Below are 14,596 nucleotides of genomic sequence, written 5' to 3' on the forward strand. Positions count from 1 at the left end.
CCATTGCACCATGTTCCCGAGCTGGGGATGATAACTCAAACATGACAGCTAATAATAATACAAAAACTCTTTATAAAGAAAGTGCTGTTTTTTGTTTCTTGTTGTATTCATATGACTTTAAGCATCATTTTTGCAGAGCCATCTATCAAGACTGTGATATTCTCTTGCTTGACGATCCTTTGAGTTCGGTGGATGCACATGTTGCTGCTTGGCTTCTAAAACATGCCATCACAGGCCCTTTGATGGCAGGGAAAACTGTTATTTTATCAACATACAATGTTCAGGTTGAAGCTTCAAATCCTTGAGACTAGATAATTGTAGATGAAACATAATCTGTGTGTCTGCTTTGATATGCACACCCACGCACACGTGTGTGCGTGCGCATGTGTGTATGTGTATGTGTGTATACATACATACATACATACATACTCACGTATATACATAAATTTTTATGTTTATATTTGTATGCTATAGTATTTTAGATTGTGGTTCGAACTCACGCTCCTGCTGCACAGCAGGGAACGACAGGCGGGTGCCTGCCGACAAGCAGAGTGTCTTTGAACTTGCATTCTTGTGATATAGGCAGTAATACTTATTCATGTTTGTAGGCCCTTTCTGTGGCGGATATGGTGATCCTAATGGAAGGGGGAGCAGTAAGTTGGTCTGGGAAAATGAAAGAGTTTAATAGCTACTTTGGGGAACATAGTAGCTCACTTACTGATCATTATATACACCCCAACCTAAAGAAAAAAGGCCCAATTGATATATTATCAAAACATGAAGCAGAAGGCATCAAGGTTACATGCAAAAAGGAAGAGATATTGTCTTCATGTCAAGAGAAGCCTGTAGCACTTGTGGAAGAGGAAGGGAGGGTCCAAGGCGCTGTCCACTTAACAGTCTACTGGTAAGTGATGATTCTGCTGACTGTTGCTCAACAGTCTGCTGGTAAGTGATGATTCTGCTGACTGTTGCTCAATATTAGCACTTTTTGGACCCTTGGGCTCAACAGGGACCACCACTGTGTTAACAATCCACTTTTTTTATGCAGGATTTATGTTTCCTTCATTGGAAAGCCGTGGTTGTCAGTCATCTTCATAAGTACTATCCTTATGCAGATATCAAGAAATGGCAGTGATTTCTGGTTGTCTGTGTGGGTAGACAAAACCTCGACGACGACAGATACCAATACCTCTTTCTACCTGGTGAAACTTCCATTAGTCTCGTAAAGCTATCTTCTTTCAATGCTTGTATAGTGGAGGTCTACTATAGGTGCCACCCCATGATTGTCAAGGTATTGTTTCTCCTAAAAGAGACTGTGGCTGCCGTATGAAGCCAGAATGCCCCACACACACAAACACACACGCAACACACACAAAAAGAGAGAGAGAGAAAGAAAGATAGACGGATGGATGGATTTTATTAACCTCTACAAAGGACCCTGTAGCCACCCTCACTGCCCGTGGTCGGTCACCCAACCCCCAAGATCGGGCATCCCCAAGCCGGGCATCCCAAGTTCGTGAACCTCAAGGCCACTCACCAGTCACACAAGGTGGGAATCTCCAGAGGCCCCACTTCCCAAGTTGGCTACCCACTTGACCGATGAAGCGGCGCTCACCTTCTCGTGCTCAGCACCTCTTACCTACTCCAACGGCATCTATCACCTACTTGTGCTCGGCGCCTCTCACCTACTCCAACGGCATCTATCAATGACCACTTTTAGCACTTGGCTCATGATAGCCCAAGGGGCCACGCCCATTGTATATAGAGACTCTATTGTATCGAGAGGGGATCCCAATGCAATACATGGTCTTGTGATGTCCCAACTATTACCTACTTCTATCTTGTGTTGTGTGTATGTCACTTAGGTAGCTCTTGTGTGGTGTTTTGTTCTTGAGTTTGTGTGAGTGCGTAGTGGAGTGGGACAAAGAGGTCCCCATCTCCCTAGCCTATGCCAACTCCCAAGGGTATACTACCCTAGAGAGGACCCTAGTGATTTAGTGTGCCTGCACGACGGGCATCCCAGTCCGCTACAGGTACACTAAAAATTTGGCGATCCTGCTAGGGGCTCATGTGAGTCAGGAATTCCCAAATTTTTGAGTTTGTCATAGTTCATCATCTCTGCATGCCCAATACACATTCACGGAGTTCTCCTTCCATCAGTCCCATCAAGAGTCCCCTCTCTGTCAAGTCCTACAGCCACAAGCGGCCAGTCCACTTTGTGCCTCCAAAAAGTGCTTCTGCTCCTCTCCCTCTACCCATGGCCGCCATGAATCAAGGTCACCCCGAGAACAACCCTCCGGTTCGAGAACCCTTGTTAGTGGTGTTGGGTCGGACGAGCACTCCCCCCAAGAGTGCCCACCACGGAGAAAGTACTGCTCTTTCTGCAAGAAAGGCAGTCATGAGGACAAGGAGTGCTATTATTTGAAGGGCTTCCGCCAATTGCATCACCAGCAATTGTTTCATCCGCCACCCAACCCCGCCGGTCATTTCACATCCTTCACCCAAGCACCCACAACTGTCTACCCGCCCACCATTCATGCATACCCCCACACACTCTCACCCCCTAACCCTTACCTTCCACCCCTCATGCCCACTCCACCATCTCCTACACCTGGCACCCTTGCCATTACCCCCACTCCCTGCCCCCCTGCTCCCCATAACCGTCCCATCTTATGCTACCGTTGTCGGGAGTACGGTCACTACCAAAGTCAATGTCCTCATCCAAAAGGTACACCCCCGTGCCGTTACCGCCCTGGGGCCAGGGATCACTACACCTGGGACTGCCCGAAGCAATGAGCTGGTTGGTGCCTCCATTGACTTCACCTCCCCAGTGCCAGCTGCCACTCACTTAGTCTTTGTGGGAAGTGCTGCAGACATCCCTTCCTCGGTTCCAGTTCACCCATCCTTCACCTTGGGAGTGTCCCCACCCGAACAGCCCAACCCCACCATAGGTGTGGTCACTCGTGCTCAAAAGTAGATCCTTGGAGAACTAGAACCATCAACGAAGTCCCCTCACACATCTCTCATAATGTGGTAGACCACGCCTTTCTGCAACAGCCCAACCCCACCATAGGTGTGGTCACTCGTGCTCAAAAGTAGATCCTTGGAGAACTAGAACCATCAACGAAGTCCCCTCACACATCTCTCATAATGTGGTAGACCACGCCTTTCTGCAAACTATCAAAGATCTGAGGAGGCTCCACCCATGTTCCCTACTAGGCATGCTGATGTGACTCCCCACCCCGCACCTTCAACAGCTTCCCTGGGTGACCTCCTCAAGGAGAGCAAGGTGGGGATGTCACTCTACTAAAACTGCTCCAATTTAACCCGGCTCCCGAACGCAATTGGATCTGCTACCGCACCAACTGGAGGAGTCAAAGCTTTCAAGTAGTGCCACGGATTCAGGTAGGTGGGTCTGCAAGCAGCAAAATGTCTAGGCATCACTCAGCCAATCAGCGCCCTCACTGATTTCAAGAGCCCTCATCTCACAGTACAAATCAAGGGTACCCCTCTCTATGGAGCCATTGTGGATGGCGGATCCGGAGTCAACCTGATGCCAGAGTTCACTCTCAAAGCCATGAGTCTGCAAATCACCAGACCAGCCAACTTCCATGTCCGGATGGCTGACCAGCGTGAGGTGACACCTCTGGGGCTCATGGAGGGAGTACCGGTCCAAATTCAAGATGTTGTCTTCTCTCTAGATTTTGTGGTCATCCGTCTTCCCGAAGTCGAAGGGGCATACTCCTTACAGATTGGCCGGCCATGGCTGCGAGGTGCCGGCGTGATGCACGACTGGGGTACCGATAGGTTGTGGATCCCTCAGTCCCATGGCCAAAAAGAGTTCAAACTTGAAGATGGTCCAGACCAGGCCGTGCGGGGCGCGGTGGTCGCACCCACACCAATGGAGGAAGGCATAGTGCCTTACGGGGATGACTCAGAGCTCCTAGACTAGCTCCAGGCTGCAGGGGATCTCTCTTGCTACATGGTGGACATCACGGAGGTTCATGACACTTCCACCCCGCAGGATACCACGATCGAGCACTTTGAGGTGATTAGATTGCGAGAGCCTATCACGGATAGGAGGCATGGCAAGCACTCCACTTCCATCACATCTACACCACCGGCCACCCCTTTGTGCACCCGTGCCCACAGTGTGTGCACCCCCGTGGACCACCCTTTCGCACACCCCCACACGCTAGGTGTCCCTTGCCACGTTCTTCCCTGGGCATCCCTCCATCCGCTTCTTCCCTTGGGGGTGCCCCGTGTGCTCTGAGTGCCTCCCCACCCTCACCCTCCCTCACCTAAGAAGCCCCGTGCACCCCCCTCATGCATCCCCGCACTTCGGGCATCCCCATCCCGTGCATCCCCATCCTGTGCATCCCCTTGTGCATCCCCATCCCGTGTATCCCCACACTTCCATGCATCCCTGTGCATCCCCCTTGTGCATCCCCATCTCCGCAATCACCATGGACCCTAGCCGTGCATCTCGTGCATCCCTAGCAAAAGCCCCATGGATCCCACTAGTGCATCCCCACACCTCGTGCATCCCCACCAAAATCCTTGTGGATCCCACTCATGCATCCCCGCACCTCGTGCATTCCCATCCCATGCATCCCCAAACTTTTGTGCATCCCCGTGGATACCACTCGCGCATCCCCGTGGATACCACTCGTGCATCCCCGCATCTCCTTGCACCCCCCTTGCACATCCCCATCATTGTTGTGGGCCCCCCCCTCATGCATCAAAGAAAAAACCCACCCCCTTGCACATCCCCGCTCACCCCCCTCGTGCATCCCCAGCCTCACACCCCTCCCGTGGGCCACCCCTCGCACACCCCATCCCCTCACCCCATCTTGCGAACCCCCCGCTTTCCTTCCTCGTGCATCCCTAGCCTCGTGCATCCCCGGCATCAAGCCATCGTGCATCCCCGTGGGCCCATCCTCGCGCACCCCATCCTCACACCCCCTCACACCATCTTGCAAACCCCCGCTTCCCTTCCTCATGCATCCCTAGCCTCGTGCATCCCCAGCCTCACACCCCAATCCCCGCACCCACAGCGCACCCCATATCCCCACCATCCCCACCATTCATGCAGTTCTAGAGGCGTGGACCATCAAATAATTTCTCAATCTCTCTCTTCTGCAATCTTATTTTTTCTTTTATTTTGTTATACATCTCTTAAATTCTGTGGTTTCAGTACTTGGCCAAACTATATGGCTCTATATTGGAGTCGGGGAGCTGAGCCAATGGGCAGAGAGGCAAGGTCATCGAGCACATGGACAGGCTGGCTTCAAGAGAGGATTTACTACCTTGGACCACATACTGACACTCCGGGCACTTATTGAAGAGGGCAAGGCACAGAAAAGAAGGATATACTACTGCTTTGTGGACTTCCGCAAAGCCTTCGATACCGTACCACGTGCCAGGCTTATGCACAGATTGCATGACATTGAGGTACCGAGGATATGCAGTGGGGGATATATGCTTTGTATGAGTCTGTGACAGGCAGAGTTCGAGCTCCAGGCAGACCATCTGATAGGGTGACCAGCACGATAGGGGTGAAGCAGGGATGGCCGCTATCGCCCACCCTCTTTGGACTGTACATTGATGCAGTCTCTGATTATGTAGACAGATTGGGAGGCCCAGGGGCATGCCTAGCAAGGGTGTTAATACCCATCTTGTTATATTCTTATGATATTGTTCTAATCTCAGACTCTCTGGAGGGATTACAAAGACACCTGGATGCATTACAAGCTTTCTGTGCGGATAGAGATCTGACAGTGAACCTTGGGAAAACCAAGGTTATGGTGTTTAACACCACACAGGCATGGGTGAAGAGATCAGAGCCTCATTTCACTTTCCGAGGGGAGCCGGTAGAGTACGCCAGGTCATATGTCTACTTGGGAGTAACTTTCACAGGACCGCGTTTCTCCTTGAAGGAGGCAGCAACAGCTAGATTAGCTCGAGGGCATGCAGCCTTGGGGGCACTTGAGAGGCAGTGTGCACACATACAGTTTGAGGAGCCATGCACCAAATTGTGGCTATTTGATACATCACAGTCTACAGATCTCAGAGAGGGACTGATGAGGGATGGAGGCAAATGGAGAGACCACTAATTATGATGATTGCCCGCATGATTCGGAGCAAATCAACAGCACCACATGAGATTGTTCGGACTGAGCTGGGTGCCCCACCAGTAGTAACCGAGGCCCTATTCCAGGCACTTACCTTTTTACAGCGGCTATGGGAGCTCCCTTAGCAGAGGTACTCCCGATTGGCATTGACCTCATCCATACAGTTGGCAGAGGATGGAGATACTCATTGCTGGTACACTCAGATGAGATCATGGTTTGACCTACATGGTTTGCAGATAGAGGCACTACCACCCTTTCAATACAGTCTGGATTGTCCATTTTTGGATCTCACCCGCTCAGAGCAAAACCGCGTGATCAGGAAGGATATCATCAGAGTGGACACAGAGAGGACATGGACTAGCCCCCTTGAGCCCTTAGGCACGAAAATGGCTCATTACCAGAGCCATTTTCTACACCTCTCACCAGATGATTTTATCACCCGCCCGGCGTACATGGATGTACACCTATCACATGGGATACGTTGTGCCATTGGACAGATCCGGACCTCATCACACCAGCTTCGGATTGAGACAGGGCGATATGTGCATAAGATCTTGGATGACCGCATTTGTCAGCTATGCTAGCAGGAGGTAGAGACAGACGAACACTACATTTGCCGATGTACAGTCTATTATGAGATCCGAGGGAGATATCACTACCTCTTCCGAGAGGGTTTTGGGCCGTTACGTAGGGTCATGGAATTTGAGGATTAGAGATGCCTGGGATTGTTTCTACTTGAGCTCAAGAGACACAGAGAGACCCTCTTGGTAGACAAGAGGCCGAGCCATGATGTACCTAGACAGAGAACCCTGATAGATTTCTTCGGCACCGGCACCGGCACCGGCACCAGCACCAGCAACCCAGCCCACACACCTCGTGATACCTCCTCCATTGGGCCATCAGGGCACGGACCACATCACACCAGCAGCGGATTGAGACAAGGCGATATGTGCATCTGATCTTGGATGACCGCATTTGTCAGCTATGCTACCAGGAGGGAAAGACAGAGGAACACTACATTTGCCATGTACAGTCTATTATGAGATCCAAGGGAGATATCACTGCCTCTTCCGAGAGGGTTTTGGGCCGTTATGCAAGGTCATGGAGTTTTAGGATCAGAGATGCCTAGGATTGTTCCTACTTGAGCTCAGGAGACACAGAGAGACTCTCTTGGCAGACAGGAGACCGAGCCATGATGTACCTAGACAGAGGACCCTGACAGATTTCTTCGGCACTAGCACCAGCAACCCAGCCCACGCACCTCCTCATACCTCCTCCATTGGGCCATCAGAGCACCGACCACGCTCCCAGGGAGTCACCACTGATAGAGTAGTCATCTTATGTCGTGCTCATCGGCCACGCCCACCAGGATCCCGACCACGGCATCCTCACCATCGCCAGATCAGAGCCATTATTGCTCGGCATTGGAGGCGCCTACCTCGCTTCTACGACCTCTCCATTCTAGACAACCCCGTGGTGCAGATACTTGATCTAAGGAGAGGGCAACACTTCAACTGATTAGCATACATGGATCTACCTAATATACATTTTTCAGTATTTTTCATTATTTTCTACTCAGTATCGTCCCGAAGTCTTACAATTCTGTTCTTATAACTGTAAGACAATCAGTTTATTGTACTTTTTAGTCTCATTTAGTTGTTCTCTTTGATGAGACACCAACTTCAGATGTACTCTCAGTTTTGGTCTCATAGGCCATTATGGCCTCTTAGAGACGTTAATATATCATTTCATTTCATTTCTCAACTCGTAGTAAAAGTTCCCTCTCTCTCATTAAATCCTGTGGTGGATTCCCCCCCCTCTCTCTCCCTCTGTATCCCGATTCCCATGGTAGATATTTATTTCCCTTCTCTCTCTATCCTATGGTGGATGTTTCTGTTCCCTTCTCTCTCTATTTATTCATCCTGTGCCCTTCCACCTTCCTCAGCTTTCCACTTTATTCTCCGCAATTGAACTCACCACCTTGGGCCTGCAGGGCTTGGCTTCTATCTTGGCTTTGCCTAACAGGGATGCCTCCCTTTGTGCTGTCTTTCTCACCACCAACTTCCCCATGATGCCCAACAGGCAGCACCTCACTATGGCTTACCTTGCCCACCTAAGTGGCCCTCCAGAGAGTTCTGTCCCCCATCAGTGTTTCGACAATTTCATCATTGGTCTCCCCACTGCTTTGTTGGCTCCCACCCCTTCGTTATCTAGCCCTCGTACCATCCACCTCTACATTTTCTTCCATTACTATCGCTTGCTCCGAGAGATCCCCTCATCTCCACTGCCCTTCGTCTCCACCCATTACATGGAGGCATTCCACTGTTTCTGCACAGGCCACCCATTTCCCTTCCATTGTCTCTTATACGAATCACTCCACCTCCGTTGCCGCCGATCTCGGACCCAACTTAATAACCCTGAAATCGCCTCCTTTACTTGGCCCTCTACATGCTTCTCACCTATCTTCTATAGTAGCCTCCTATCCCACTTACCTCTCAACCATTTTACCAATCTCGCCACCAGTCCACCCCATCAGCATCCTGCATCCTGCATCCGACCTCGGGTGCAACGGATCTTTCCGCCTCATCACGTCGACACACTGCTTCTCCCATTACCCCTGCCATCCCACCTTCTCCCACCATCAGTGGTGTGGCATCATTCAACTGCACCCCATCCTTGATAGCAATAGTATTTCCCCTCTCCACCTTGCCACCTTCCTCGACAGCAGCAATATTTTCTTTTTTCCAGAAAGAGACTTCTATTAAGTATGAGAAAAACATACAACAATCACAGCTATAAGTCGGAAAAGAATAGAATCACCCCAATATGTAAGGTGATTTCAACCACTGAGGAGCATCATGATGCCATGTAAGACCTGTGGTACTAGAGGAAAAGAAGATGCCATGGTCCCATTCCCACATAAATATCACACACTGCGCGCCTAGGCAAAACGAGAGGGCCCCTAAATGCGAGCCCAAGTAGCCATAAGAGTGTGGATGATATCACCCCATATAGTACTAATGCACTGAGACCCAAAAATCTGGACACCCTCAATAGCCTCCGTGCATCTAGCTCTCCAGATCTGCCATGCTGTAATACTGGCAATAATCTCCCAACTGGTGTCAATCCTTTGTCTAGGGGGTGTATAATCAAAGTGAGGAACATCCTACAATAAACCATGCTGGGCAATACCTCTACGAATGAAAAAAGCAGAATCTTTACCACTGTCCTCATAAAAAAGCTGCGGACCGGATTGGGAGATCCAAGCAACTGCCCCTCAAGTCACATGCATGGAATATTTCTCCTCTGCACCTTGCTAGCTTCCTCAACGGCAGCAGTATTTCCCCTCTCTACCTCACCAACCTTCTAGAGCAACCTGTTCAGTTCTCCACCTCCATCAGTAGCCAACGGAACATCCTCAAGATCCTCTCCCGACACTCCTATCACCATGGGGAACACTGCCATCCCTGGAGTCACCCTTGCCATCGGCTCTGTGGAGGGTTGTTGTCACCATTTGGTCCCTTCACCAGTCTTAATCAGTGTTTTGGGGCAAGCCCACACATTGAACAGAACCAAGGTGAGAATGGGGATTTTCGACAGAAGAAAGCTGAAGCATTCACTAGCAAAGATTGGCCTCTAAAATGGTTAAACAACATGAGCATCATGGGATCTAATCATTAAAGTGACTTATAAGGTTTTTAAGTCAGTTTGTTCACATATCATTAAAACCTGGCTGGGCATATTAGTATGTTGGGCATGTACAAGTGGACAAAAAGGAGGCGCCTAGCTTCAGCTTGGGCAACAAGTTGGGAAAAAGCAAAAGCTGGGATAATTTGAGCAAACTCAGCCACTTATGGCAAAAAGGAAAAGCATAGTTAAAGATAGAGCTGGTCGAGTTCATAAAAAGCAAAGAGGGGCTATTGTTGTGGCATCAGGCGCATGAGAGCTTTGGCAGGCTGAAGCTAATCTCTTTCGTTCTCTTCTGCGCATGGGAGCACTGGCCGTACAGTAGCTGTTTTTCTCCCTCTGGCTTGCTTTCACGATTGGCTGACTGCAGTAGAGTCTTTCTCTCTTATTCTGGCTATCTTGTGGGCTGGTCAACTGAATCAGAGATGCCTTTGCCTTCCTTGACTGGCTGCACATAGAAAGTAGGAACATAGTAGCAGCCGATTGACTCTGTGCAGAAGCTGGTCGCCAGCCTTGTGTTGCATCTGCTAAACACCTCCAAAATCTGGCTGACTGCTAGCCGTACAGCAGCCGTGCCCACACGTGTGACAGCTGCCTGTGTTTTCTTTCTATCAGTTCTGGCCGTGCAATGGGCAGGATTCAGGCTGATTCGTGGACTGTTTTGGGACAGTTTTGGACAGCTGTTGGTGCTGTTTTTATCTTGGCTCTGGATTGAGATCGGGGCATGAGTCTTGCTAATGCTTTGTGGAAAATCCGGTGCACGATTGCACCCGGACCTCGGGTTCTTGTAAATGCTTCTACTGAATAAAGAAATTCCTTTGGGGGGGGGGGGTGCCGTTTCGGCTTAGTACGGTGTCTTCATAATTTTTTTTTGTGGCTTCCTCCTGTGTTATATTCTGATTGGTATTTGAAGTGTCTTTTCTATTATTCCAGGTCCCCAATCAGTTACAACTGTCCTTCCCTACACCTACTTTGGGTTCTCCCCACGAGGTGACCTTCCGTGTCGATCAGGAGGATGGCACCGAGTGAATCAAGCTTTTTGACTCTCCATTTTCCTACAGTGCTCCAGACATCTCGGTAGGTGATCTTCCTTGCTTGCGGTTCCCCGACCCTCCAGAGCAGTTGTCTTTGCCTCATCCTCATTCAGCTCGTCGCATAGTTCAGGGTTTGGACAACCTCTTGGCTGATCTCTGCATCTACTCTCAAGAGGTGATCTCTCTAGAACTCATAGTTTTTACTAATCTCGAACCGGACGATCCGGTTGATCTCAAGTCATGAGAGGTCAAGGTAGGGGGAATCTAGGCTGTACTGAAATGGGGGAGATGATCCATCTGTATGCCATGTGCATGAAACAACTCAACTACCTCCAAAGACCATGCATGTATCGGTAATGGTGGTGACCATATGGATGAGGAGGAGGGCAGTCCAGCTCATCTCACTTGCTCCCTCTCCTTCTCGTAGATCTAATGTGTATTTCAAGTAGATCTAACCGGATGATCCGGTCGATCTCATGTCATAAAAGGTTGAGGTATGGGGAATCTAGGCTGTACTGAAATAGGGGGAGATGATCCATCTGTATGCCATGTGCATGAAACAACTCAAATACCTCCGAAGACCATGCATGTATCGGTAATGGTGGTGGCCATATAGATGAGGAGGAGGAGGGCAGTCCAGCTCTTCTCACCTGCTCCCTTTCCTTCTCGTTCGTAATAATTGCATAGAGGACTCTGGTGATAGCCCTAAGAAGAAAGGAAAATGCAAATACTATCAGAAGCTAGGCTATTATATCATATAATATAGAAAACGGTTGAGGAAGGAGAAGAGTCATGCATGGCTATAGTGGTTGATGCATCAGCACCAAAGAAGTAAGCAAACTATACATAGGATGATTGGTCATTCATTGTGCACTATAGTTATGATCCTTCTATCCTCCATGATGTATGCATGTTAGTGACATACAAGCATGTTTAGTACTTTGATAATGGTGGTAGTATCTTTGAAGGTTGTTTCCCATGTATAATCCAACACCTTGGGTAGCCCTTTCTCAGGGATTTGATGAGTCTCTGTGTATTCTTGTGTGTCCAACCATAAAGTTCCATTGCAATTCCGTATGCTGTCATCCTCAGTGTATCTATGGTATCATAGACCCCATGCCGTCATCTTATTGCACGATGATGACTTTGCCATCTGGGAAGACTGCCTAGTTATTTGCTTTACTGCCTTCCATCACCCAGGCCATCCCCGTTTTTCGATGCTCCATCTGCAAGGGTGTGAGATTGTCTTCTAGATAGATGTTAGTGCCTCAGAGAGATGTCCTCTTTTTAAGGACCTCGCCTCGTGTGACGAATGATCTGGAAATCCCTGAATGAGGGGTTGTTCCCTTCTTACATCTTTCCCCACATGCCAACGGCGCATCTACAAACGGGGTACCTATGGCTCCCATTTTCCTGAATAGGGTGTTGCCTTTTTCCCTAGGCATGGGGGATTTTGTGATGCCAACCACCCGCACATTGAGCTGTTTTCTCTCTCGGCATTTTTCCTCTTCCAATGTAGCTATCATCACGGCATCCAAGAGGGCATGGCATTTTTTCTGATACTTGGGTACCTCGACCAATTTGTCGTGTAGGTCGTTCTTGGGAACCTCCACCGCTTTGGATGTTGTTGCCTCAACCTCTGCATGGAGGTTTTGGTTCTTTGTTGAAATGACCTTGGCCTCTTCAGAATCAGCTTAGAACTTTGTTGTGATGACCTTCTTGGCCTCTTCAGAAGCAGCTTAGAAATTTGTTGTGATGACCTTCTCAACCTCTTCAGAATCAGCTCAGAACTTTGTTGTGATGACCTTCTTGGTCTCTTCAAAATCAGCTTAGAACTTTGTTGTGATGACCTTCTTGGCCTCTTCACAATCAGCTTAGAACTTTTCATTTGCCTCTTTTTTTAAAACCGGAAAAAGAGACTTCTATTAAGTACGAAAACATTTTACAAGAAGGGATATTTCAGACCAAGCAAGGGCAATATCTCAACCAATCCGATGCCTTGTGCTGCTAGTAAGGCCCCATATGAGGGAGTGAAAAAAATGCCATGATCCAATTCCCTCATGAATTGGCCACGTTTTCATTGGAATGTACCTCATAATCTGCTGCAGAAGAAAGTCCTTCCAAGGCTCAGTGCCGGGAAGAAATCCTTTGACTACTAGCTTACAAAGTAAAGTCTTACACTGCACCTCTGGGTCAATGATGTCAAATCCTCCCTTTTGCTTAGATATAATAATGGCATCCCAATCCACTCTCGCCGTGGTGTGTACAATGCCATCTAATCCTTAACAAAGGAAGTTCCAAATGAGCCAACGAAGCTGACCAATGCATCCCTTATGAAAAACCAAGCACTCGCGAGCAACGCTTGGTTAGCTACCAAGGCTCGAGAGGCCAAATCAAGCTTCCTGCTACTCCAATGCTGAAGTTTGCTTTTAATGCTCATGAGCACATGAACGAACTATTGTGCAGGCGAGATGTCGATGCCAACCTGAGAGACAAGGTCTTTGGTAGTGCATCCTTTCTCAATCCAAGTAAAACCCCACATCCAAACCCCAATCTGTCTACGGAGAGTAACTTATCCAGAATCCCGCCAATTTGTCCAAATAAAACATCTCCAGTAACTTTTTGTTTGGCACCTACTGGCAAACAAAACATCTCCAGTGCGAAATGCGTAGAGGCATGCCTGTGAAGCCTCCAAAAATATAGTAGTATGATCTGCTGACTTGAAGTCTAGTAACTCTTGGGACAACTCTGAGAAACCTGCTCATAGCCTCCGCTACTATAAAGTAAAGTAGTGGAGCTAAGGGGCATCCCATCCCAAATATTTCTCTAAGGGGCATCCCATCCCAAATATTTCTCTAAGGGGCATCCCTCCCTGAATAGAGGAGGTTCTATTGCCATCTTGCTTGGTACTACCAAATCAGATCACTTCCTGGTTATCTTGTGTCTCAGGGAACTTGGGAGTGTACGTCGTCACGTGTTCACATCCTAGACTCTCGCTATCAGGATGCTAACGGGCATCCTTGCCTCATGGAGCTAGGGGGCATCCCTGCCTCATAGCCTCTGCTACTATGAGGCAAGGATGCCAAGTGTTGCTGGCGACTGCTTGGTGTGTCATGTTGTGCTGGGTTTTTCATAAGGGATTTGTTGGTTAGCTTCATCGTCGGTTTATTCGGAACTTCTTTTGGTTAGGATTAGATGGCAACCATACACTTCCAGGGCCTGATACCATTATTATGCCTAAGCAAGAGGGAGGCTTGCAAACTATTGACCTTGAGGTGCAGTGTAAGGTCTTACTTTGTAAGCTAGTTGTCAGAGGATTTCTTTCTGGCAGTAAGCCTTGGAAGGACTTTCTTCTGTAGAGAAGATGACGAGGTGCATGCCGATTACTGGAGGTGATTGGATTTACAGCCCACGTTATATTTTTCGGATGTAGAGCACCGATCACCTTCTTCGCACATGGTGAGATGTCTTCTACGAGCCTAGGATTGCATGAGGAGATTCTTAGTTCATATTCCTTTGCGGTATGTTGAAAAGGTTAATAGGCAGCCCATTGTGTGGAATGACTTGATTTTGGATGAATATGATAGACCTCTAGGGCCAAACATGCATATCAAGTGGGCTTTCTGGGTTTTCTTCTCACCTCAGTGTTGGATTGGAAGAGGCTCATGAGCGCTACAGAGGATGAGAGAATGCTTCGCACATAGCACTTGAGAGGCACTAAGTCAAAGGTTTATGCAGAAA

At 48.7% G+C, this 14,596-nt stretch overlaps 1 protein-coding gene across 1 annotated transcript in view; it reads left to right on the forward strand.

The window, feature by feature from the left end:
• LOC147634844 (ABC transporter C family member 13-like) overlaps nucleotides 1–14,596 on the forward strand; it is a 243,400-nt gene that overhangs the window by 132,405 nt on the left and 96,399 nt on the right. Inside the window, 3 exon segments of the mRNA XM_086804031.1 lie at nucleotides 137–284; nucleotides 609–904; nucleotides 1,049–1,202. Coding sequence (XP_086660157.1) covers nucleotides 137–284; nucleotides 609–904; nucleotides 1,049–1,202 — 598 coding nt within the window.

This window comes from Cibotium barometz, chromosome 10, assembly GCF_041138505.1.
Source record: "Cibotium barometz isolate CiBa-2024 chromosome 10, ASM4113850v1, whole genome shotgun sequence".
Lineage (NCBI taxonomy): Eukaryota > Viridiplantae > Streptophyta > Polypodiopsida > Cyatheales > Cibotiaceae > Cibotium > Cibotium barometz.